Source organism: Anguilla anguilla, chromosome 2, assembly GCF_013347855.1.
Source record: "Anguilla anguilla isolate fAngAng1 chromosome 2, fAngAng1.pri, whole genome shotgun sequence".
Classification (NCBI taxonomy): Eukaryota; Metazoa; Chordata; class Actinopteri; order Anguilliformes; family Anguillidae; genus Anguilla; species Anguilla anguilla.
In genome coordinates, this window is record NC_049202.1 from 29,232,757 (window position 1) to 29,259,686 (window position 26,930).

At 38.4% G+C, this 26,930-nt stretch overlaps 2 protein-coding genes across 4 annotated transcripts in view; one reads left to right on the forward strand and one right to left on the reverse strand.

The window, feature by feature from the left end:
* mrpl4 (mitochondrial ribosomal protein L4) lies at positions 1-12,604 on the forward strand. Its single transcript, XM_035404907.1, has 9 exons — positions 1-197; positions 381-462; positions 1,091-1,259; positions 1,676-1,727; positions 3,138-3,255; positions 9,240-9,346; positions 9,553-9,662; positions 10,919-10,989; positions 11,910-12,604. Exons 1-9 carry the CDS (start codon positions 150-152, stop codon positions 12,053-12,055), a joined length of 903 nt encoding a protein of 300 aa, XP_035260798.1. The 5' UTR covers positions 1-149; the 3' UTR covers positions 12,056-12,604.
* Positions 12,134-26,930, reverse strand: part of si:dkey-23f9.4 (hydrolethalus syndrome protein 1) — a 16,354-nt gene continuing 1,557 nt past the window's right edge. Inside the window, exons 1-12 of one of the 3 annotated variants that reach the window (XM_035404905.1) lie at positions 25,485-25,646; positions 24,950-25,052; positions 24,478-24,609; positions 24,118-24,182; positions 22,390-22,625; positions 18,692-18,747; positions 15,888-16,021; positions 13,969-14,014; positions 13,827-13,890; positions 13,559-13,640; positions 12,943-12,975; positions 12,134-12,383 (exon numbers count right to left, since the gene is read on the reverse strand). In XM_035404905.1, coding sequence (XP_035260796.1) covers positions 12,252-12,383; positions 12,943-12,975; positions 13,559-13,640; positions 13,827-13,890; positions 13,969-14,014; positions 15,888-16,021; positions 18,692-18,747; positions 22,390-22,625; positions 24,118-24,182; positions 24,478-24,609; positions 24,950-25,049 — 1,080 coding nt within the window. In that variant the 5' untranslated portion in view covers positions 25,050-25,052; positions 25,485-25,646 and the 3' untranslated portion in view covers positions 12,134-12,251. The other 2 variants (XM_035404904.1, XM_035404906.1) reach the window with 2 other exon arrangements.

The window sequence follows — 26,930 nt, forward strand, 5'->3', positions numbered from 1 at the left end:
TTGTTACGTCATAATTATGGGACAGAGTAGCGTTGACCTATTCATGCATGTGAAACAATGTAGCTACCCCGTTATAGCTTACACGTCTAATTTGCATTAAGAGACCACTTTCAAACTATATATATTTGCAGTTTTACAAGACGACCACCATGCTTCGCTGCTCTATAATTGTTGGCTGTAGAGAACTTGGTAAAAGGGTAAGTAGTGAATTTGACAAACTAGCTACTGTTATTGTTAATCAGTTGTTACTGCGTTGACCGAAATTTCTGTCGCGTTAACTAACGAGAAGTGGTGGTAGTACATCGCATCCGATATCAGTTCTCAGTTAATTTCACCCTGTAATGTGTTTGTTGTGTTGCAATCTTTCCGTCTTGTTTTAGTGCATTTCCTCGCTTACTGGAGAAGGTGCACTCCCCGCCAACCTACGCGTCCCTTCGAATCTCGTTGAACTTCCCCGAACAAGTAAGCATTTATTCAGCGTTAGTCATTTCAATACACTGCCACATCGTTTAACAGTTAACCAAGCTGGTTAATTTAGTTCTGTGCAGTGTGATATCGTCACCTTACCCATAGTCGGACACTCGCTCAAACCCGGACACGCTGCCTTGTGGCGCATGTCCCTCCTTTTCACTGAACATTTCGAAAGGTCATGTGCAAAAAGTACTTGTCCTGTATTTATGGTAATTAAACTACCTTTGTGTGAAATTTCATGTCCATCCAAACGTGTTTATATATGGGCGTATTACAACGTGTTTAATAAACATCACTCTGTCCGAGTGCATAAAATGGGCACTGGGCGACGATATCGGTACAGTTTACTCTCCACTCTCGCAGGCTTTGGATGTGGGATGTCAGTCTATGGGTAGGCTAGGCTAAGTGGCGACGGTCTTCTAGTTCTTCCACAAGGAAGACAATAAGTTAGCTGACTTTACAATTCATGTATGTATGTGTTTAAGACAAGTGGTGCTTTGTTTCAAGCTGTTCATTTGTCGGGTAAACGGAACTGGAACAACGCATGCACACATTATGCGAAAAGGTGCCCGTCTATGAGTAACCTGACGATAGTGTTTTGTTTTTTTTTCCTTTTCAGAACGGTCTTTATCACCTGGTTGCGAACTACCAGTGTTACGCAGGTGTGAGGCGGAGATTCCACTTCATCTCAGTGCCAGACAGACATGGCTGGAATCCTTGAGAAGCCGAGAAGACGATCAATTGGGCTTTGTTGAGCTGCACCCTGACGTCTTTTCAGTACCTCCCAGGTATAATTTATGCAAGCAATAATGTAGGAAAATGGATATTGTAACGACTAAAAGTACATTAAAAGTATTTGAGCCTTATGTTTGAACATACATAAAGGTCAGTAGTGACAACCAATGAATGTGCAAGAATGTGTGTATCTTATACATTGTGTATTTAGGTTTTATGGTTTTCCCATATCACTTTGAGATTTAAGTAATTCATATTGGGTAATAGTGTGATGTATTAAAGAACTGGAATCCAAATAGCTGTTTGAATCATTTAATCGCTTTTGGGAAGTTGCTTATGAGTTTGTTTAAAATGAGTACATCATGAATTTAACATTCCCTTTTGCATAAGCCCCTTAAAGGAATTTTGAATGTATACAAAACATCTCATGGGATGTTTTTTCTCCTGTCATTGTTTTTGATCTGTACAGGGTTGATATCCTTCATCAAGTAGAAGTCTGGCAAAGGAATTTCAAGAGAATTGTAGGTGAACTTGTTACATCAAACATAAATACTTGAGCCGCGTTTCCACTGCAGGAACTATACCCCGGAACTATGAACCTTTTGAGGAACTCAGTGCGTTTCCACCGCAGGAACTAGGGTCTAAAATTATTATACCCCCCAAAAGGTTCCTGCTCGGGGGGTAGTACTTTTCGAAAGTACAGGAACCTTTTGGGTGGAGCTTGCAGCGCTGAACATTTCTGATTGGTCGAGTACTCGCAGTATTTGTGTTGTATTTATTTTCCGCCATTACCCGCCATGTTTGAAAATATGCAGCGGCAAACCAATTTATTTTCATAATAACTTCAAATCAAACTTGTATGTTACTTTTGGTTATAGCCTGCCAACGTCTTGGAATTATAACGTGTGCTCTTCTGCTCTTTTCTTGCTTTAGTATTCGTTTTATTATATATTATTATTACGTACTAAAACATATTACGTACTAAAACATTCAAACGGATTAATTTAGTTGCTGAATATTTTCTTCCGGATTTTCTTTGTTAGCCCGTTGTAATTGACTCAAAACGTTTGATACAGATGTGAGGTATGCGGTAGTTCTGCGTAATTAACATTGGTGATACAGTACAAGCAAACTGGAAATCACCTTCCGCACTTTTTGTCCGGGTAAAATAACAGGTTAATTCTAGTAATCTTCCCTTTAGCTTTTTCAGACAACGGGCTAACAAAGAAAATCCGGAAGAAAATATTCAGCAACCGAATTAATCCATTTGAATGTTTTGGTAGCCTACGTAATATGCTGTCCCAGCACGAATGCTTAGCATTTTATAAAACGAATACTAAAGCAAGAAAAGAACAGAAGAGCACACGTTATAATTCTAAGACGTTGACAGGCTATAACCAAAACTAGGCTACTGCGCCGCATAACGTACAAGTTTGATTTGAAGTTATTATGAAAATAAATTGGTTTGCCGCTGCATATTTTCAAACATGGCGGGTAATGGCGGAAAATAAATACAACACAAATGCTGCGAGTACTCGACCAATCAGAAATATTCAGCGCTGCAAGCTCCACCCAAAAGGTTCCTGTACTTTCGGAAAGTACTACCCCCCGAGCAGGAACGTTTTGGGGGGTAAAACAAAGCCCCCAGAACTAAATTTAGACCCTAGTTCCTGCGGTGGAAACGCACCGAGTTCCTCAAAAGGTTCCTAGTTTCGGGGTATAGTTCCTGCGGTGGAAACGCGGCTAACCATTGGCTGAAGGAACCTTTTAGTTCCTGGTAAAGTAGTTCCTGGGACTGAAAGTTCCGGGTAATTTTGGTGGAAACGCGGCTTTGGAGTAATGACAAAAGAATTGAACATGGAATTAAATTTATGTCTGCTAAATTGTTGAATAATCCCTGAGTATTTAACATATGGTAAATGATATTTCAGAGCCACGCTAAGGTGAAGTGCAGGGCGGAGGTGAGAGGTGGGGGCCGGAAGCCTTGGAACCAGAAAGGGGGTGGTCGTGCTCGTCATGGAAGCATCAGGTCTCCTATATGGAGAGGAGGTGGGGGTACACACATTCTATGGAGCCTTTCTTAGATAGAATACTTCATTATCCCCATGGGGATATTTTTCTAGGAGCATATAACATTTGCATTTACAAAGAGACATTTATACCAAGTATGAGATGAGATTTTGCTACAGAAAATACAAATGAAAAAACAGTATTCACAACTGAATATACTAAAGGTTCTGACATTACTAATGGACAGCAGTTAAAAAGCCACCAAGCATATTTTGGCAAGATGAGTTGAATAATGCTAAATGTAGATTCAACACAACACATACATGTTGTGACCGTGTAGAATGACACTTAACATCTGCAGCATGTTTGTAAGAATATTATTCTCTTATGTCTGACAAGTCTGGATAAAAGAAAAGGTGTACAGTAATGCACATACAAAATCCTAACACCCTGCAAATTCACTATATCAGAATTCCAGTGGGTCAAAAGTTTACATACACCAAGTTGACTGTCTCTTTAAACAGTCTGGTAGAGTCCAGAAATTGATGTAATGACTTTTTAGAAGCTTCTGATTGGCCAGTTTTCATAATTAGGAGTTAACAGAGTAAATTGGCCCCTGTGGTTGTATTTAAGGGCCTATTTATAGCCACTGCCTTTTTGTTCTTGATAACATGGGAAAATCCAAGCAACACAGCCAAGACCTCAGAAAAGAAATTGTTGACCTCCACAAGCCTGATTCCTCCTTGGGAGCAATTTTCAAACAACTGAGGGTACCACGAGCATCTGTACAAACAATTGAATGCAAATATAAAAATCTCGGGACCACACAGACACTTCATCTTTTAGGAAGGAAGCCAAAATTAACTCCCAGGGCTAAACAAACTTTGGTCCAGAAGGTTCAACTGAACCCCGAAACAACAAAGGAACTTGTGAAGGAGTTGGAGGCATCAGGTACCAAAGTATCTTCATCCACCATTAAGAGAATCCTGTATCGCCATGGCCTGAAAGGCTGTCACGCAAGGAAGAAGCCCCTACTCCAAGACCGGTATAAAAAAGCCAGAATGAAGTTTGCAGGTTGTCACTAGGGCGAAGATCTAGCCTTTTGGAGGAGTGTTCTCTGGTTAGATGAAACACAGATTGAACTGTTTGGCCATACTGATCAGTGCTATGTAGGGAGGAAAAAGGGTAAGGCTTTTAATCTGAAGAACACCATCCCAACTGTGAAGCATGAGGGTGGCAGAATTATGTTGTGGGGGTGTTTTGCTAGAAAAGATGTGCACTTCAAACTAGAGCCCAACCAATGCCAGATTTTTGGGTCTGATGCCGATCCCAATTTTGGAGAGTCCTAGCCCACCGATTACCGACGTTTTGACCGATATTTTTTCAAAAAGTGCAACATTTTCAAATCAATTTGAAAAACGTATATTTTATTAAAGTTTCTATATTTAAGAACATTTAACTTATAAGCAAACAAATAAAAATAAACACGCAAAGAACTTTTTAGATAAAGTAAAAGATGATATTAAATTAAATATATATATATTAACACCATCTTTAAGTGTGTGAAATCAAAATAACTCCACACCTTGCTTTCACTCCTTTCTTTTCCAGCCATCTATAAAAAATTAATTTAAAAAAATCAGTTTTCCAGTTTCAAACACGTATTTTTATGAATATTATTATTGTTGTTATTATTAATTTGTTATTATTATTTCTTAGTATCTATTCTCAGTACATTAATTATATTTTCTTATTTTATTCCTACTACATTATCTCAAAGAGTAAGATTATCTAGCGAGCATCCCTGTCCATAAGAATTCGGTGGTGAAAATAACTACAATGCGCTCTGACGTGTGACGAGATGACACACTCGCTCGCAATAACGCATTAGCTATTGACACAGCCTCATTATTTCTTATTATATATTGTCAGTAGGTTAAATGAATTATATTTTCTTATTTTATTTCTACTACATGATCTCAAAGAGTAAGACATTATCTAGCGGAGCTAAAGAGTGAATCAAGTGTAACGTTAGATGAAATTAAATTGACTGGATGAAATACGTGAAAAAACTACAATGCGCTTTCGTGCAGGTTACCCGCGCTAACTGTTGGTTGATTCACTTCTCCAACAGCAATCCTTCTCTCATGTTATCACGACAAAGCTAGATAACATAGCTTAAAATGATCCATGTTAGAAGTGTTTTATCTGCGTTTTTACTGTCTGGTTAGCTTGCTACGATGACGCGTGACTAGATGACACACTCGCCTGCAATAACGCGTTGGTTATAGACACAGCATCATATAGTAGCTAATATTATCTCAGATAAAAAAACAAATGTGTGATGCATTCAATCACCATTTTATTTTGGTTGGTTATTTATTTGAGAATACAGCGATGTCCTCTGGAAATGTAGATCCTACGCCGCTTATGTGCTCACTGCCACTTCATAAAGGCTTACTAGCCAGCTAGCTTGCTAAAGTGAACCAAATATGTTAGCTAGCTCGCTCGCTCGATAATGAGGATTGATAAACATAGTGGTCGTATAAACGCATTTACTTTCACTAAATATACATACCTTTATTGCGGCAATCGAATCCGTGCATACAAGTCTTGCAGTGGAAAATATTGGATGAGGCACGAGTGACAAACGTCTTATTAGAGAAGTAGCGCGTCAGCTGCTGAAGTTCACACGTGTATTAGAGCTCCCTCTACTGGATAATTCTAGTAAATAGCAATTACAACGTTCGAACAGACAAGTACAGATAAATAATCATTGTTTTTTTGTTTATTATACTTATTAAAAATTCGGGACACATTGGCGGCATAACTGCCGATCCCGATGTCGTCAACAAAGTCAAATAATGGCCGATATATCGGTCGGGCTCTTCTTCAAACAAGACCAGGTCAAAACCTAGTATTTGGCTGGACCAAACTGGCTGACCAATGGTGTAACTTCATCAGTCAGTCACTCAGTCACAGACATGCACGGTGTAACTTCATCACTCACTCAGTCACAGACATTCGCGTTTATAGGGCTAGCCCCGCTATTGCGGTCCAGCCAAAAATAGATGGCATCATGAGGAACAAGGATTATCTAGAAATACCAAAGCAACACCTCAAGACATCAGCTAGAAATTTAAAACTTGGTCGCAACTGGGTCTTCCAGCAGGACAATGATCCTAAGCATACCTCCAAAGTTGTAACAAAATGGCTTAAAGACAACAAAGTGAAAGTACTGGAGTGGCCATCACAAAGCCATGACCTGAATCCCATAGACAATTTGTGGACTGAACTGAAAAAGCGTGTCCGAGCAAGGAGGCCCACAAACCTGACTGAGTTACACCTGTTCTGTCAGAAGGAATGGGCATAAATTCCAGCAAAGTATTGTGAGAAGCTTGTGGAAGGCTACCCCAAGCATTTGATTCAAGTTAAGCAATTAAAAGGCAATGCCAGCAAATACTAACAAAGTGTGTGTAAACTTTTGACCCACTGAAAATCTGAAATAGTACATAAAAGCTGAAATAAATCTGTCGCTTAGCTATTATTTTGAAATGACCTCTTATGGAAATAAAGTAGACATCCTAACTGACTTAACACAGGAAATGTATGGTAACATGAACTATGCGGAGTTATGAAAAATTGAATTTGAATATCTTTAGCCTAGGTGTAAACTTTTGGCCTATGTATGTGCACTAGGTGATCATCCTCATGGAATTTGTTCATGGTTAAGAGCTTTACTCTTAAGCTTGAGTATGAACCATGTCTTGATACAACACACTGTTTGGACACGGGGGGGGGGGGGGGGGGGGGGGGTACATTTCATAATTATTTGCTATTTTTTGGAAATATAATATTGTACATTGAGGTTCTTTTCTATACCCAAAACAATTACATATTTAAAAGCTTTGTTTTTTAAAATGGGGCAGTAGTTTGCAAGTGTGTTTTTTCTGTTGGAACACTGAACCAGAACAGCAAACTGGTGACAAGAGACTGTATTACATTTAGGTTGACATTGTAAGTTTTAAACTTAATTTATCATTTTAACATGAAGGAGTTGTGTAAGGGTGCTATCCTTTTCTGCTATTTAGCTGTGTGTACATACACTCTATGACCAAAAGTATCCAGACACCCCTTGGTCTGGGGCTGTTTTTCATGGTTTGGGCTAGGCTCCTTAGTTCCAGCAAAAGCAGATCATAATGCTACAGCATACACATTCTAGACAATTCTGTGCTTGGGGAAGGCCCTTTCCTGTTTCAGCATGAATTTGGCCGCATAAAATACGTGCAGTTTAAGCACAACGCATTATTCTCAATGCAGCTTAATTTTGTATCCCCAGCAAAATATAGAGTATTAAATGAAGAATGTGGAAAAAAAACAATTTTGCATAGATGCCTTCTTTTTAATGTATAACTTATTTTGATTGCCCTTGTAACCTTACAAAAACCAATTCTCCCTATTTTTCCCTGAGACATCTGAAAATGCTGACTCCGTAAAAGGCGGCCATTTTGGTTGATCATTGATAATTTATTTCTCAATAACGGTTTTGTATTTGGAGCTCTAGCTTCAGTTTTAGAAACAACAAAGAATGGTCAGGTAATCTACATCTGTCCCCTGGGAGAGCGTTAGGCTCAGTGATTAATAAATTAGAAGTGTGCAAAGATCTTGGTTACTCAACATATTCACAACTTTATGATGCCTGTGTTTCTCCTGTACTGAATTATGCTGCTGGCATATGGGGCTTTAAAGAGTCTAAAAATACCAATTCTATTCAGAACAGAGCCATACGTTGTTTTCTGGGTGTACATAAATTTGCTCCAGTTCTAGCTATTCAGGGTGATATGGGGTGGGTGCCTGGTCCTATACGACAAAAATGTGAGATGGTCCGCCTGTGGAACCGCCTGATCAGTATGCCAGAGGATAGGATAACCAAAAAGGTCTTTCTTTGGGATAAATTACACCGCATCCCATGGACTAAAGAACTTGATGCAATTTTTGAGGAGGCTGATTTACAATATATTTACAGAAATAACTTAAGGTGTAATATTAACATGATTAAATATAAGCTTTTATCCAACTTTGAAGAAAAGTGGCTAATGATATATTGCTGAAACCAAAATTAAGAACATGTATTCATGTTAAGCAAAACTATGGCCCTGAACCATAAGGAACCAAGGTCCCTGGTTGCCCAGTTACGAACCGGTATCCTTCCTCTGGCTATTGAAGTAGGCAGATTTAATAATGTAATTGAAGAGAAAAGACTATGTCTGTTATGTGATCTGGGTGAAATCGAAAATGAATCCCACTTTATGCTGTACTGCACATATTATGAAGATCTAAGAGCTCCAATTTTCCATGAAATGTCTGTACGTAATCCTGAAGTGTTTTGGGGGGGGATGATGAAAAATTGGAATGGCTATTTAAGTTTGACGTTTTTAAAATGGCTAACTTTGTTTCAAAAGCCTGGAAAAGAAGGCAAGATGGATTGTTTGTTTAGTCTCTAATGAGGTGTTATTATTTATGAAATGATGTTGAATATGTTGCAAAAAATTTGGAAAAGAAGATAAGAAGGTTTGATTATGGATATACAGTATAGTATATACTATACTCTTGTGTACAGGGTATATGTATCAGATATGTGTCTGTAGCATTTTAATAGGTCTAGGATTTACTCTGGATCTGTTATATGCAATGTTGGTGTCATATAAGCCCATGTGGGCTGGGCATCCATGTGATGCATGACACAATAATAAAATTCATTCATTCAGTCTTTACAAGTAGGTAAGGATTATATATATTAAAAATGATTCTGAGGGACAGGCTCAACAGCCCATTTTCCATGGAATGACTTAAAGTGGTTTGTTTACACGTGGAGTGAGCGTGGCTTCTATTTATAGAAAATTGCATCCTCTATGTAACACAGTGCATGTGTGAAGAGCTGAATTTACAATAGTCAAAGTATGCAGCACTTTATTAAGACTATTCTAAAACTGTTTTAATTGTTCTTTGTCCACCATTTTTAGGGGGAATATCACATGGCCCTAGAGGACCAACAAGTTACTATTACATGCTACCCATGAAATTGCGTGTGCTCGGATTAAAGGTTGCTCTAAGTTCGAAACTGGCTCAGGTAATAACTTTTAATTTTGGGTAACCCAGAGTTGCTTCACAGCAAAGTCCTAGAACATAATTTTAACTATACCTTTCTTTTTTCGAAGAATCTGTTAATTTTGTTAAATGCGTGTACACATGCATGGATGGTTGGATGACATGATCCTTTTGAAAGCAGAGGAATACTTGATTTTCCCAAGATGATTTTTAAAAATTTTTTTTAAGGATGGTCTTCATATTGTCGACACTCTAGAGATGCCAACACCTGAACCGCAGTACCTCCTGGATTTGGCTCGATACAGAAATTGGGGGGAGACCATCTTGATTGTGGACATGTGAGTTGACCAAAAATATAAATCTGTTATAAAGTTTGTTCAAGTGGAAAATCAAACCGCGCAGGACTGAAACACCCACAACTTGGCTTTTTATGATGCGCTTTGAGCTTTATTGCTATTAAACTGGCTATTTGCCTTACAAGTGCCGTCAATGCTTTTATTACACTGTTTAGATTGCTCAATTTGTTTTGCTTATGTTCTGTGCAGCACTTGATGTATCCCATGTACTAAAGGTACTGCACAAGTGGTTGTTAATGCATCATTAATTAGCATTAGTTGGCTTTCTTAGTCCTTGGTTAGAATCCTATTAACCAAGTGTACTGTTTTACAGCACATTTTTATTTATTGCTTCCAATGAGTAAAAGTTAAATGCAATCCTTAATTTGTATTGGATATTTCCATTGGACATTCAGGGTGAAAAAAGTTTCCTTTCCTCACCTGGGGCCTCATTTATAAATGTTTATAAAAACAATACTTATTTCACTTTCCCCTCGGATTTGGGATTAATAAAAATTAACTTGACATCAAAACATGCACATTTATGCAAACTTGACGTCTCCATTGGAAAAGTAGTGAAATGCGTATAAATGTCCTACAGAACAGTTTCACTTAGTTCTTTTCACTTCTTATCAAAGTACACAGTTGTCTAATAATCATATCCCTTGTTAGGAACATCCTGGACGCTTATACCATCAGGGAGATAATCTAGAATCACACAGTACAAATGCACAGAGTACCCTCATCCCAGAATCCATTCGAATTCTGAATGCGAGGTCCAACAATGTGATTTAAAGTTGATAGGGAGGGATTTAATCAGGGAGATATTTACCTGGATATAATTATATTTGTATGTTTTGGTCTCATGTTTGTAACTATGTGAAACTGCCACTTTAAGACACACGTTTCTGTGTAATCAAAAGTATTGTCTTACCTTGAATAATAATCACAAGCTGGTAAGGGTGACTCAATAGGGTGACAGTTTTATAAATCAGGATATTTTTGACTGTATGCAGTTTTCTTTTGCCTGTACGTAACCATTTAGTGTAGAACCTCAAACAAAGTTTTATAAGAATGGCCCCTGAGCTATAGCCCATGCACAGGTGAAATCATTGTGGCAACAACCTCATCTGTTCTCTTGGGATCAGAGTAATGACAAAGAAAGGGAGGCAAGACCCTACTTCAAGGTGCTCTGACAGAGCCAAACTTTTGTTTTTCCTCCTTGCTTAACCATGAAACTTCTCTGTTATACTTCACAGAAATGAACTCCCTGAAAACATCATTCAAGCAACAGACAGTTTGAAAACTGTGAATGTTATTCCAGCCTTAGGTGAGTCTGCCATCATACAAAACCAAGCATTAAGCATTGCAAGCTTCTGAAATGTGGTTAAATTAACCTAAACGCCTGTAATGTAATTCGCTTTTTCATAGGGTCCACCAATTTCAGAATATTAGGCTACACAACTGTGTACATGCCCTGCATGAACAACAAGCTCCTGGTCAGTGTTTGCTGGCTAGTGCTGAGTAACATCTGCCCAAATGTGTTCATTACTGCTTATACATAGTCTAAACTTGTGTTCAGACTAGCTGGTTCAAGGTTTAATTTTCCTGAACTTAATATGAAACTGTGAGAGAAACCAACAAAAGACAAAGGCACAAGTCATGCATGTTTTACAGTCAAAATATCCTCACAGGTATTTGCACTGCATCATTTTCAGTGATGACACAAAATCCCAGCTGCCTGAATACTTCAGTTCAATCCATGTTGTATGGCCAGAGATTATTCAACAGCTGCAGTGTTTACCACAAATAAGTCTATATTGTGGATTATGGTAATGTAAACCCATTGGCCAATATTTCATTCCAAAACTGTAGGAGTCAAAATTGCCACTAATGATGCAGACTGAACAATACATTTCAGATTAACAAAATACATTTGTAGGCCTGGCTAATGTATCCCTTCCTATTTCCATTACATAGTATGAAGAACTGTCACATAAACATGTGATGATGACGTATTCTAGAACAGGGCGTTGCTGCAAAAAAGCATCCGTGCTCAGCGAACCTACCCTGGGTGAATAAAGGTTAAATAAAAAATTATAGAAATACAAGTTGAACACTTTGACCTCTGTGCTTCCCAGGCACATTGGTATCTTTTTTCCCAGGGCATGAATCCTCTAAATTACAGCCTATAACACAGCTTTGTGGAACTCTGTATTTATAGTACTGTTTGTGTGGTGTTTTTCACAGGGCTAAATGTTCACAGCATGCTGAAACACGAAACACTGGTTCTCACGCTGGAAGCTGTGAACTTTCTGGAAAAGAAGCTCCTTTGGCATGACTCTCGATTCACTCCTCTTTATCCCTTTAAATTCCCCTACAGTGATTTTCCTTGAATGTACTCACAGGCTGGAGTAAAACATGATAGTCCAACTGTCGGTTTACCAATGCTTATATGGACATGTTCCAATGAATTCAACTTAAATATCATTTAATGTTATTGAAATTACACTTAAAAAACATACACCAATATTGCAATCTATGTATGGAAGAGGTACAGACAAGGCACACAACTCAGTGGTACAGCATTCCCTATAATGGTTGGAAGACTCTTTGGGGTAGGATCCCATTTGCCAGGTCATGACGCACTTCCCATCTCAATGCGGACCGTTTCTTCTCTGTTGGCACTACATAGGTGTTGGGGATATAGATTTTCTGCAGCTTCTGTTGAAGAAAATTAATAGTGTGTGAGAATGTGCTCCAGTCTGACAATTCCAACAACTCGTTTGAAACAATCTATTCAGCCCCTAAACTGAAGTGAATTAATTGCAATGCAAAACTGAAAAAGAAGCTGTAAACCAGAATGTCAAATGTTGAATGGGCAGAGTAGTCTGCATGGCAAGTTTGTGTATTCAGGTTCTTTATAAAGTTTCTTCCAGTGTCAATCCAATGTCGTGTTTCCTTATTCCTTATGATTCACACCTGCAAAATATCATGCTGTATGGCTCTGTTCTTATGATTTAGTTGAGAAACACCTTAAAGTGTAGGTGCGACTGCAGTATATACTTTCTTGCAATAACAAGTGAAACGTAACAGGATTTATCTGGCATTCAGATATTACACGAGTCATATTGACAAATTATAATTCTGTATTCCATTTGCAAAAATTCACCTTTTTAGCATGTTTTATTTTAAAATTAAGATTCATTTTAGTGGTTTTAGGGGCAACAAATAAAATGGGAGGGCTCTACAATGTATCTGCAGGCAAACAGAGCATACTTACTCTTGAAGGCTTGCTTTCATACATCATTTGCTCCTGTAAAGCATGAAAAAAATTGCATTCAGAAAAAGGAACACTAGTTAGTAGGTCTGCAATTAAATTACTGTTTTAAGTTTTTCCCTTTTATCACACCACCATATACTAAATTTTTCTGCTGTCTGGAAGATTTCTAATGGCAGGTCATCTCAAGCCTGCAGACAAGCTCAAGTAAATTTTCTCCCCCATTTGGAATGTCCAACTGTATACAGCTGCTCTCATTGGAGGAAGACTCTTCATGTGCAGCTTTAGCAAGCATCGTGCAGTTGTGTTTCGACCAGGGAGGGATGCTAAAGAGCAGTGAAAACCAGTCATAAGCCTGGGTGATGTTACTACCAAATCAATGCATCTTACTCCAGGCACATGAGGTCCCCCAGAGGTCTTCACAAGTTCAGGCCAGATTTCTGCTAGGCCCTCAACTTTCATAAATTTTTTACATAGCACCATGTAAACGTTGCATGTTTAAAAAAAGAAACATTGTAAGTCACTCTGGATAAGATGCTGAAATCACTGCACATAGCTATATTCAACCATAGATTACAGCATTCTTTATTTACTTTATATCTGCCATTAATGTAAATACCCGAATTTCTGAGCGAAGTCCTTTTCTATCCTTTTCTCCCGGTGCTCTGAAAGTCTCCCAGTCTTGTTTATACTGAAAATACCTGCATAGTAGATACAGTTAAACCACTGCACATAAATGAAATGTCTTGAGCAAGAAAAAACCCAAAACTTTTGTTTTCCATCCAAAGACTTTGCACTGTACACAAAGCCTTGGATTGTTATTCAGCGTGTTAAAGACATCCGTGAAGAGGGTAAAATGCCCTACTTAAAACACAAGCTTGGCTTACTTTGCTACCGGATCAGTCTTCTTCAGGTTTCTTGTGTGAGGGTGTGCCGACAGTGGCCGAATAACTGCAGAGGTGATTCATGATTAAAATATGGCAACAAGGTAAAATATTAAATAGTGTTTATGTATTGTAGGACACTTACAGGATTTTGGATAAGCTTGAATGTCATTCTCACTCCGGGATCTAGACTGAAGGAGGTAAGTAAAAACTATTTAGCATCCAATTTACCACTCAGAAATTTTCCCTGATCTGCTGGATTTCCACTGTAAAGAATGCCCCAGTATTGCCATTATTCACCATTTTTTCATTTTTACTCATACTTATTTCAATAAAACTATCTTCCTTCAGGATGAAGATTGATACACTGCAATGAAAATTACAATTTTTCAGTAAAGAACCAAAAAAAGGAATAGTACATTGTACTAATGATATTCACTTATACTTTTTTTACCCTGAAATCAAAATGTTTTTATTCTTCCCACTGTTGGAGGATCAGGTGCTGGTCATTGAAGTTAATGTCTGAGGTTTTCCTACTATTGACTGTGCTATAGCTACTATACTGGCATCATGACTTGTACAAGCAACTGCGTGGGCATGTCAACATTTAAGAGTAAATGTTTAGGAGTTTAATGTAAACAAAGCATAATTGTGCAGGCAGGAACATATCATTATTCAGATGGAATAACTAGCTATTTTAACTGAATAACACTATGCTGTGTCAATACGTAGTAAGCAAGTCAAATAACAAACCCAAGGTTCAAAATCAGGGTGTCGCATGACTTCATTATCAGGTTAAACTAGCTAGCAAACTAGCCATTTAACTTAGTGTTTAGGCTTGATGACAGAGTCAGATACCAGTAACCTGCTACCCAGACAGCAAATGGTTTCATATTTCATTCCAAGCCAGTGCGACTAGTGTTGGCTCACAAATGATGTGCTACTGTCTGTCAGAGTCAGTCTTGGTGCAACTGGATTGTGTAAGGCAAATAAAGCTGAAAATGCCTAAGCATTGCCACATCTCTGGATCCGGAGAAAGCCATATGCTTTTTTCATGTGGTCTCCAACCCTGGTCCTGGAGAGCTACAGGGTCTGCTGGTTTTTGTTTTCACCTTAAAATCAGCACCCAATTGAGACCCAATACACCAGGTGAGTTGAGTTAACTGTGTAATCAACTGCTCTAATTGATTCATGAAGTGCAGAGTCACTATGAAAACCAGCAGACCCTGTAGCTCTCCAGGACCTGGATTGGAGAACACAGCATTTTTCTTATCACAAAATTTAAGACTGCTAAAAGAAATTGGTTTTATTTCTGGAGCCCACTGGCACTGCAATATTACAATAACTCAAACAGTTAGTATTTGCAGTGTCCTTTTCCGCCTGGAACTTGACGCAGAACGTGTCTCGACGTGTCTTATGAAAATGAATCTTAATGCAGGATACAAGCCACCCTGTCCTTGTCTGCTGAACAGGTCACAATCTAAAAGTATTTATTACAATTTAAGGGTTATAACTGGGTTAAAAACAGACGCCGTCTCGGTGTGTGTGCTCCCGGTCTCTGCTCTGAACTGTGGTGAGAAACACACCTTTAGGCACCTGGGCTGATTAGTTAAAGCAACCCAGGTGCATGTGCTCTCTCCACCAGCCGGCGTTGCCTAGACCAATCCACTTTTCCAGCGGACCAAATGCAACAAGCATATTCTACGGAATTCAATTTAGAGTGAAGGTTGCATGTAAACTTGAAAGCAGTCAAACTAAAACATGAAATGCAGTATCATTCATGACCAAACTGTGCTAAATTGTAATAAATGCACAGACCATTTCTAGTAGTTTTAAGGGAGTTTTTTTTTTTGTTGCACAATTTCTCCCTTAGGTGTCTTAAGAGGCTTGAAAGAAACATTTAGGCAGCCCGCCTAAAACTCCAATGAAGGAAAAACCTTGAAAGTGTACAAATATATATGCTACATTAGTAATTCTAAATATGTAGGCAGTGTTTGCGTTGTCAAAGTTACACAAAAAAACATTTAAGATTGAATATGCTGCAGTGTGACTCAAAGTACTCACCATTGCGTTAGAGTAGGTCTGAAAGGCATTTGTAGCTTCACTTAGACTATCCATCTCCTCACAGTCCAGATGCTCCGATTCAGATGCGGTCACCGATACCCGTAGCCTCTCCAACTGGTCCTCCAGTCTGTCCACTGCACAGGTGGAAGACGCAGCCATTAATACCACATTAATGTAGTTCAGCTAATCTAAAGTTGTGAACTTTGAGACAAATGCAGCAGTAATTCAGGTAAGAAAAAAAACAGAATCATACCTCAGTTCATGAAAATACACATGAATACATCATACATTTGCTACGAAGCCCAAATACATATTCTTCTTAAAGGAGTACCGTGGTGATTTTCACACTTTCTCGGTTTTATGTGCTATTTGCACAAGAGGCATTGAAGAAACACAATGAGCAAAGTATTAAATATGTCCGTTCTGTATTTTTGGAGAAATATGCGTTTTAAATTCATCGTCCTATTTTCAACCGGTTGAGAAAGTTGTCGTTTTGCTACGTCACGAATACAGTAAACACTCCCATTTCCACGCCCCGTAAAGAAATCTGACAGAACACACCGTCCTGCTGTTCAGACAATGCAAATATTTGACTAACGTTAGGTTCACTTAAATTAGAGTGCCTTTAGATTATTTCTGGTTATATACATTTAGCTAGCTAGCTAACGTTAGCTAGCTAGGAGGTTTGCTTTCATAAGGCAATGTTATCGATAACGTTAGCTTGCTAGTTTGCTTTTATGAGGACGTTATAGTTGTGCTTTTATCTTAACTTGGCTAGCTAGATAGCAAAAATAATAATTGGATACAAGTCAACGTCCTTACCTTAGCTATCTATCGAAACTTGATATACTACTAAGCTACCTAGCTTGTGAAAATTCAGTCTCCCAAAGAGAGTGCGTATCATGGGGGTAGCTATGGTAACGGGGCACGGTCTGTCAATCATAGCTAACTGACAGTTCTCATTACCACGCCCAGACGGTTCGGGTGAATTTTTATAGTGGGAAATTTAGGCTTAGAAAAATACATTTTAAAGTACATTGAAATGACTGAAGAATAAAAAAATTATGCACATTTGTTTTGTTGTTGCCTGAAGACAACTGGGAAGTGTCACGTTCAACCACCATGGTACTCCTTTAACATCTGGGAAAGATACAATAGTGGTTGAGGTAAAACACTTTAATACAGGATAGTACCAGCCCAGTGATTTTGTCATGCTACTACACTTTCTAACTGTATTATTTTGGCTGAAAAGTCTAGTAAAATGAACTGTCTAGTAAAATCTCAAACAGAGACAGTGCTCAGTTGAAAAATATCCAACCCGATCAGCATTATGTAAACCTTAGGTTCTCAATAATATAGTGTAATCACTATATTATTGAATATTATTATATTACTATATTATTTTGTTAGAAAAGCCGACGTCATGGAGAACAAGTTGGTGTCTTTGGTGGTATGGTTCAGTGGGCGTTGACTAAAGATTTTGATACCTATGGGTTAATGCCCAGCAAGCTACAAAGGTTAACCCACAGTGTGATAGGCTTACAGCGCAAGCAGGATCACTGATGTACTGTTTTGTTATGATTTTGAGTTTATTTGATGACTTGAGTTATTACTTCGAACCCCAAGTATATAAGGGGAAAAGTGGAATGGTTTGAGAAGACTTGTCAACATGAACACAGTCTCCTGTGTGCCACAAGCACAGAGCCATTCCACTACACACATTTTGCACCATTGTATATGAACACACTACAATTTCACTGCATTCACTTTAACATGGCAACTGCATACCTAGCAGTTTTAAAGTCCTAATATACACACAGAACTCAGGATATCTGCACCCCGTAGTCACTTGCCTATAAACTAGTGTATTCGCAAGCCACACAATTGTATCCATGCAGGCTACACATGCCAGGGGCATGTCCGCATCTACAGTTGAGGCCAAAAGTTTACATACAGCTAGGCTAAAGATATTCAAACTCAGTTGTTCACAACTCCGCACATTTCATGTTACCATACATTTTTGCTGGCAAGTCAATTAGGGCATCTACTTCGCATCAGAGGTCATTTTAAAACAATTGATTAGAGACAGATTTATTTCAGCTTTAAATTAATAATCCTAATAGTTGATTAATAATTAAATATCCTACCACCAGTATGTGTTTATATATTATTTATATCTTATATGTATATCTTGTTATACGTTTCTTTCTTCAGGGACACCACAGGGCTACGAGATGCAGCCCACAAAGGACCAGCATCACCTCCCCAGGAGGAAACATCTCCCCTGACCCTACCCTCTGCAAGCCATGCTGCTGTGACTCTAGCTCCCATCCCACAGCCAGCAGCAAGGCTAAAGATAAGGCCACACCTCCCCCAGTCCTCTAAGAGCCAGGCCAACAGGAGTGCACATGTGACAAGTCCTAAAGCCTGTCAACATCACAGCCAGCTGGGCTGAAGAGGAGGCCCAGCAGCACACCCACACTGGACACAGAATAACCATGATCCAGTGCCACCACAACACCCCTTCTTCCCATCGAGGAGTCCTGGTGTCCAACTGGATAAACACCAGAGGTCATCTTTTTGCTTTGGAAATGACTATTAATTAAGGTATGACCAACCTTTTATTCAAAACAGAAAAAAATACATTGGCTGTATAAAATCTAGGAAACGCCCAGCAGGCCATTTAACACTGACAGGAGGGCCATATATGGGCCAAGGGTTCCCCCATTCCTGGTCTACATGCGAGCTAGCAAAATACCAATTTTTTAAGGCACAGTGATTTCATTATTTAGGAGTTTAATTACCTGAGTCTTCATTGCGCATGGATTCATCACAAACATGCAATTGCCCACTCTGTTTCCTGGAGAGATGCAGTGAAAATGGTTGAAAAAAAGCACGCACGCACACATTAAAAACACATACACGTGTATATATACTCCAGTAGAGTTCCAGAGACTTGTAGAATCTATGCCAAGGCGCAGTGAAGCTGCTCTGGTGGCTTGTGGTGGCCCAACACCTTACTATGACACCGCAAGTTAGTTTTTTTCCTTTAATTTATTACCCATAAGTATATATGTATATACGTTTGTAGGGCTGCCCCCGAACAAAGATTTTCCTAGTCGACTAGTAGTCGTTAGTTCAAGCCATTAGTCGACTAGTCGTTGCACGTTTATGATATTAATTTAATTATTTAAATATATATTTTTGGGGGCATCAGAAAATGGTTTGAGTTCCAGGGCTGAGAAAGAATGTTATAAGTAACATTGTTAACACTGTGCTACATTACAGAAAAATACAAAACCGTAATAATGAGTCTTTAAAATATAAATTTTACAAGCGCACGCACAAAGCGAACCGCCTAGTAACGACAATGCTAACGGCAAAAGCGGTAATGATTCTGAATGTGTCGGAACAACCAGCAAGGAGACTGAACATTTTGTTAATTTATTTCAACACAGTATAACATCACACAGCTTATGAACTTGTAACACTAACACAATAACTGATAAAACAAACGATAAATAAAAAAACAGCCTTTTGTTAAACTAAATTGAAAAAATATTTTTGTTTCTTTTTAAAATGTAAATAAATATAAATTAGGCTATATAAACAAACGAATAAACAAATATACAGCAAACTGAAAGACTTAAGAGAAATATCAGTGCAAAAATAAACAGGGCTACGGAGAAGTAGCCTTAACATGGAATGAAAACTTTCTATTTTTTCTGAGGTCAGAATGCAAACAAAAATGTAACATTAACAAATTTAACAGCAGCAACGAGTTGGCGGTGTATGATCCTGACTTTGAAATGGCTATCGAGTCAGATAAATGGAGTACATGGTCGTGGCCCTAACTTCCGTGTCATCTGTGGAATAGACGGCCGTGCAGAAGATTACAGCGTTTTCAATTCGTTCTACTACCACGTTAAGCGCACGCATGCCAATGAAAACTTGGTCGACTAAGACTCTTCTCATCGACTAACGGTTTGGTCGACTATTAGGGGGCAGCCCTATATGTTTGTGTGGAAATGTATGTGTGTGTGTACGCACGCACGCACGCACGCACGCACGCACGCACGCACACACAATATGCATACACACACGCACGCATGCAGTTTCTTGATATACATATATACATATATATATATATATATATATATCAATTGGATTAGACATATATTTGGGGATCCCACAGGGTCTTCATTAAGACATAATCAATGCAATTCAAATTCTTTTTTTAATTGGATTGGGACAGAAAACAGGGTTCTTGCTCTTTTCACAAATCAAAATTCAGACTTTTTCCAGACTGATTTCAATTGTTTCTGTTGGGATTTTGAAATTTTGTGTTTAATTATTTCAATAAATAAAAGCATGAGTGAATGAATGAATACAGAATTAAATTAAATGTTATTACAAAGTTTGCATTGTCATTTCTATTTGTTACAAATAATTTCATTTGGAAACAATAGGCCAATATGTTCTTTAATATCAGTTTACATTTAATTTTTTGACAAAAATTTCAACTATTAGTATAGCTATCCTGTTGAGTGAATATAATAAATAGTTTAATATTAACAGAGCCAGTCCATTGCAGTGTTCACCCTTTAATAAGAGTTACACTAGTTTACACTAAACTAAACACAACCCTTAAACACCCACCACTTCACACTGTTTGAACTGTATAATCTAAGCCCTTTTTTCTATACAGTTCAGGCACAGCTGGCAAACTATTTTGTAGACCTCGACTGAACAAGGAGTTCACCACATTGGTGGCCTGGTGGCGTGTCTGGTGCTGGATGTTGTAGAGCATTTGTATTGTCATTAATGTCGACATTACAGAGTCTACCGCATGCGATTGAAAGAGTTTCAATAAATGTCATTATCTGAAAGTTCACTGACTCTGTCAGACATCAAGGACCATTAAATAAGAAGGGCTAAGGCACTTTTACAACTAACCCTGTGTTCACACAGCGAGCAACTCGGTTGATGGGTTGCCCAAGTGTACTACTCTGAGGGAGGGGCAGAAGCTTCCCATTGTATCCTCTTCGTGGTCTCGTGCAGCTACATATTATTGAAGATAAATAATGGCATCATCAAAGACGTACAGCCACATATCAAGTCACAGTTATGTCAGGACGCTAATAAATATTATTTGTTACTGCTCTCGTTAGCCATACATCTCTCGATCTCTCTCGCTCTCGCTATTTAGCCACCTAGCTAGTGACCTCTCTATCCCTCTCACTAGCTGGAATAGAGATGTCGCTAGCTTGAACTAAAATCTGACAGATCACCACATTTGACTGACTCACTGGTTACATTCACATCAAAATTCTTAAGAAAACACAGTAATATAATTTTCAATACCAATCCAATTAGAAATTATTTGAATTCCACTGTTTATTCCACTGAATTCCATTGTGTGTCAATGAAGACCCAATGCGATGCCAAAAGCTCTCATCACAACCTCAACTCAGGAGAGCATAGACGAGTGTATACTCTCCTCCAAAGCATGTAATGTCAGCCATCCTATCATACTTCAGTTTGCAAATTGGACTCGCAGAGATACAACCTGGAGGAAGACTCTGCATGTGTAGCTCAAAAGATGGAATTGTGGGCACCCAATTGACCAGTGCGGGTCACGGGTAGGGCTGTGACGATTATGAAACTTTAGCTGACGATTATTTGTCACAAATATAATTGCTTATAATTATTTAATTCTCTTAACTAATAATAGAATATAAGCACAATTATAATTGCTCCTATGACAAATGCACCTTTAAAGAAGATAAATTGATCAGTAAAAAAAGTGCCTGACTTTTATTGCTTTGTAAATCGAAATAAATTACACATAGGACAGTTCCGATTATGGCATAAGCCTACATAACCTACATTCTGGGTTCTCCAAAGAGCTTTAGCATCAAATGTTCCCAGATGGGAGAAGTCGTGTGGGGCTTTGTAATGAGATCAATTTCTTTCTTTTTTTTTTTTGCAATCAGTTTTTCCCCACTATGTCTAATGCCGCTATAGGCTTAATATTACACTATTGTTGTCAGTATGCCCTTATTGATAACCTTTAATCTCTCGCTGCAGCGTGCAGTCTTAATTAACAGGCTGACCTAAAACTATTAATGTAGCAAAACAATATAAGACAGGAACACATTTGGGATTATTTGAAAATCTGAGAGAAAACAGAAAATGCAAACAGAAACTAAAAGAGTTTATGGAATCAAAGATTTTATACAAATTAATTGTACTCAGTTCATATAATCGAGATCACCCGTTCATATGATCATCGGCACAGCCCTAGCCATGCGTGCATGATAAGACAGTCATCCTGGCCAACTGAAGCCCTGCAATCCCTTGGTAAATCTGGACCAACTGTACATCACACTGTGGGGCTTCCAGCCAGGGTCAGCACTGGCACAAATTGTGTTCAACACCAGACTGTAGGAACCAATTACTATTAATTACTTGTTCTGAGCAATAAAATTGTGAAAGATACCTTAGGACCTTTCGTTTAATGAAAGGCTTTCCAGCAGCCCCAAACATTGTGTGGGGACTTGAGGACTTGCTTGTATCCAAGAAAGAACTGCTAATGTTTTCAGGGTCATTTTCTTCTTGCAGGCTGTGGGGAGCAGCTGACGTCCGGGGGCACTTGGCAGAAACCGAATACCGTGTGTAAGACTCGTACTGCTCTGGTCTCTCACTGAAGTTGTCTGCAGCATATACGGAATGCACCTGGTAAGGCAAAAGACACAATTCAGAATATGCAACACGAATTGGGCCTGACTGATATAGGGCAATGCCTGAACTTAACTTTCGCAAAATGAATTTTTGAATTTTTATGAAAACCACATAACATTTAAAATAAAATAAGATTAAAACCGATTATTCAAAGGTGTAGACCGATGTTAAAGCCGAAATTTTTTCTATGAAATTTAAATAAAAATAATTATGTTTCAACTTGCGAAATTGACCTATTGTACCAACCAATTCGGCATGCACATTGTCTGTATATTCCAGTTCAAATAAATATGGGCGGCCATCAAAGTGAAGACACTCAACATCCTTGCGATAGCCTGATGAATAATCAGCTATTGCAACAGGTTTCAGATTTGGATTTTCCACATTAGCATGCAAAGGTGAGCCACACACTACTGTAAACAATACATTTTCATGCATATTGAATAGGTAAGTACAGTAGGTCAATTCAAAAAGGACTGATTTTTAATTTTCATTCTGGCAAATAAATTTAAACTTCCACATTCGTTTTCACACCCCGATAAGAAGTTTAGATCTTGAACTCGTATCTTGACATGCCCCATAGATGAAGCAACTGATGGGAGGGGGGAAAAAAACATCTAAAAAACAAAAACCTCAACAATGAAACAGGTGCATAAAATACAGAAATGATAGGAAGGATGGAAAATACTATGAAAATCAGATCCAGGTTGAAAAAATAAATAAACAGAATTATCCTTTAAATTATGCCGCTCTCCATCATGAGCAAACCTAAAAGGGCTTTTGAGCATTGATTTTTAGAAAAAGAAAAAAAAAAAGAACTGACTGTATGGTCTTCCATACGACACATCCAGCTAAAAATCTCAGTTTAATGGTACACCCAATGGTATGGAATCAAATCCTTAATATACCAGTGCTATGGCTGGCAGTCTGATGAGTGCATATAATTGGAGGCAAAGCAAGAGACGGAAAACATTCAGTCAGGATTGTCCTTCTCTCATTGTGCTACATGAACTGTCCCCTGCAGTGCATCTACATCAGCAGTACATCAAATGTGCTGCTTTGAGGAAATGAGTGTGCAGCCCAGGTGGAGGACGCCTGGTGCAAAATGTGTGTTGGAGTGTGAGCCTCCCAAACTGATAAAAGACAGGCCATAGCAGCAACGAGACAGGTCTATGAGTATAACTGGATATACTAGAATGATAAGAAATGGGTATAAAACTAAAAAGAAAACAGAGAATGAAGAGCCATATTGTTCGATGAAGCATTCATCACAAAAAGATACTAAATTATTCCACGGAGTCATTACTGCTGTACTCAGAAAATGTTTTTGATTCATACAATAAAATGGTCAACAACATTTTCCAAGACCTAGCATAATATAGATACTTGCTGTTGGATCTAGACAGAAAAATTTGGCAAGTAAAAGAATCTTGAAAGAAAGAACAGAAAAGTACATTGTATGTCTGAGAATGATGAAATAACTTACAGGTCTTTCTTGCAGTGATGCTCTTGGCCAAGAGACCCCAAAGCTGAACTCTGGTTTCTTCTGAGCTGGATATTAAAAAAAGAAATTGAATAAAAATGTGTTATGCAAGCCATACACCTGGATCATTATTCTTCAATAAACTAAAAATCAAGGGAAAACCAAATATGTTAAACAGCTGTATTTAATTGCTAAATGCTAAACTTGCTTTGAACAAGAAACCTACACTAGAACAAATGTATTAAAGCATCTGGAATAAAGAATTAAAGGATACAAATATATTGTCACAATGCAACTTTAAAAGAGTACATCACGTTTAGTGTACTGTGATTTTTTTAAATGACACTGCATATTATGACTAACTCTGCAACTTCTCTCTGACAACTGCCAGTCCGTTAGAGGAATTCCTGCTGACTCTGCTTTGAGAGCTTGGGGAGTTCACATCACTTAAACTGTGGCTGTTCGATCTCTCGTGCTGAATCAGTTGATCAAGGTCTAGGAACAGAAATACGCCGAATTAAACGCAAAAAACAACACCGTAGTTACATTTTTAAAATACTTCTAAGTGATTTCAGTCTCCCCCCCGGCTGTCTTGTTCAATACAGTTATCTCTGTTCCCTGTTGGTCGATAAAAATTCAGTAGTCATAACTTAAGCCAGTTAGTCTACTGATGTTAATATTAAGAACAGTTAAAGTCAGGTAAAAGCAAAAATAAAACTTGATTTGGTGCAACTCCGTATGAAGTTGCGCACTAGGCCAGCAGGCTAACTTTTAAGCCACTTTCAGATAGCGTTATTTAACGAACATTCACAGCTTAAAGCAAACAAAACCCCACCTCGCTTGAATTCATGTAGCCTGTGTTTTCGGATATTGGTGTAGCCTAGCACTGCCAACTGACGTTCAATTTCATCTTCTGAAAAATCAATGGTTTCCATTTCCTGAAAGACAGGTGCACTTATATGAACCAATATACTAGGCTACTTCTCAAAATGGTCAGTCAACTGGCTCGCTAGCTAAATAGACGATATTCATTTGCTGTAAGTTACCCCAATTTTCAAGAGCATCAACAACTAGCACGCGCTAGTTTGTCAAATATCACGCAAAATTAACAAGATTTCAGTATCACAAATCTGGCATCTGTTAGCAACAAAACTTGGGAAAACAGTTTTAAGCATAGCCTAACTTCTCTCTTCTACTATTAGCTAACTTGAAAACGTTACGTAGTAGCCCTAAAGGATTTTCAGTGTAGCTTGGTACTAAGCTAACCATAAGTAAAGTTAACTTCTAGTGAAGTAGCCAACGTTTCAGGAGCGTTTGCAAGAAGGTATGTTCAACTGCTTTCGAATATAGCTTAAGTTACGTAGCCTTACAACAGAATGAACGGTGTAGGTCCTGGTGGTAATTTTCTACAGTCTACGGTCGGCGGTAACAGGCGCGCCGAACCCCTATTGCGTTATTTCAAACAGCTGAGTCGCAGCCGTTAAAATTAAAATATACATAATAATACACCAGAGGGCTCTGCACGAATGACGCTTTCCACAACGTTGCTGCAGTAGAGCGACTAAAAATTGGAAATGAAGAACTCTGCTAACAGCGCCACTCTTAGGCCCGGCTGTCGCGAGCAGGTGGGCTCGTATGGAAATCTGAGCGGCGGTTGCCAGAAATGCGACCGTTGTAATATTTTCAATATAGCAACTTGTTAGCAACTTACTTTTTTTAAGGGATCCCCGCCTAGGATATAATATGGTGTCAATGGCTTCAATTCTATAAATATGTTATTAAAACCACATGAGAGATTTCAGTTATTTAAAAAAACCCTTAAATTTGTAGTTTACCATTGTTATCATAGATATATGTCTATGATTGTTATTACCATCGCAATGCACTCTGGGTAGTGGCGTCAATTGGTTGCACGGGTCTCCGTCCATTGCTCTTGTCCTTTGACCAGTATAGAAAATGCTTTCTGTTCATCCTTTTCTATTTGAACTAGAGTGGGACATTACTCAGCAGAAAAGCACAGATGACAGCCCTCATCAAATAAATAAAAACAATGAAGATCAGAGGAGACAATAGTAGGGCATAAAGTTAGATATGGTGTCTGTGCGGCAACTGCTCACCTATGCCAACAGAGATGGAAAAGTTGCCTGTTGTAAAGAGCTGCACTTTCTAGCAGCAACCGTTCAAAGTGCTGATACACTAAGATGTTAATTGAATCCACCCTATTCACAGATATCCCATGTATGACATCACACAAAAATTCTGTGGCATTGCATTGATATTTTTCACTATTAATAACTGCAACTGCTGGATAAAACAACTGAGTTAACCCCCAGTGCAACCATTTTACATCATCTACCTACCCATAGTGCACTGTGCATCTAAAATAATCGCAACCTCCATAGGTAAAAAATTAAAAGCTGGGTTTCAAAAAAAACCCTGAAATCTCTTGTGTGGTTTTTACAACATACACTGAACAAAAATATAAACACAACACTTTTATTTTTGCAGCCATTTTTAATGTTTAAATAATACCTCAACGATTTGTTCTTTGTGCACAAAGATCTTATTTCTCTCAAATATTGCCCACAAATTTGTTTATATCACTGTTAGCTAGCATTTCTCCTTTGTCAAGATAATCCATTTCCTGCACAGGTGTGTCATATCAAGATTCTGATTAAATGCCATGATCACTATACACAGGTGTTCCATATGATGGGGTCAATAAGAGTTTTTTGTTGTTCAACACCATGTCACAGATGCCTCAAGACTTAAAAGATCATGCAATGGGCATGCTGTTCTCCCCCTCCCTGACCTGT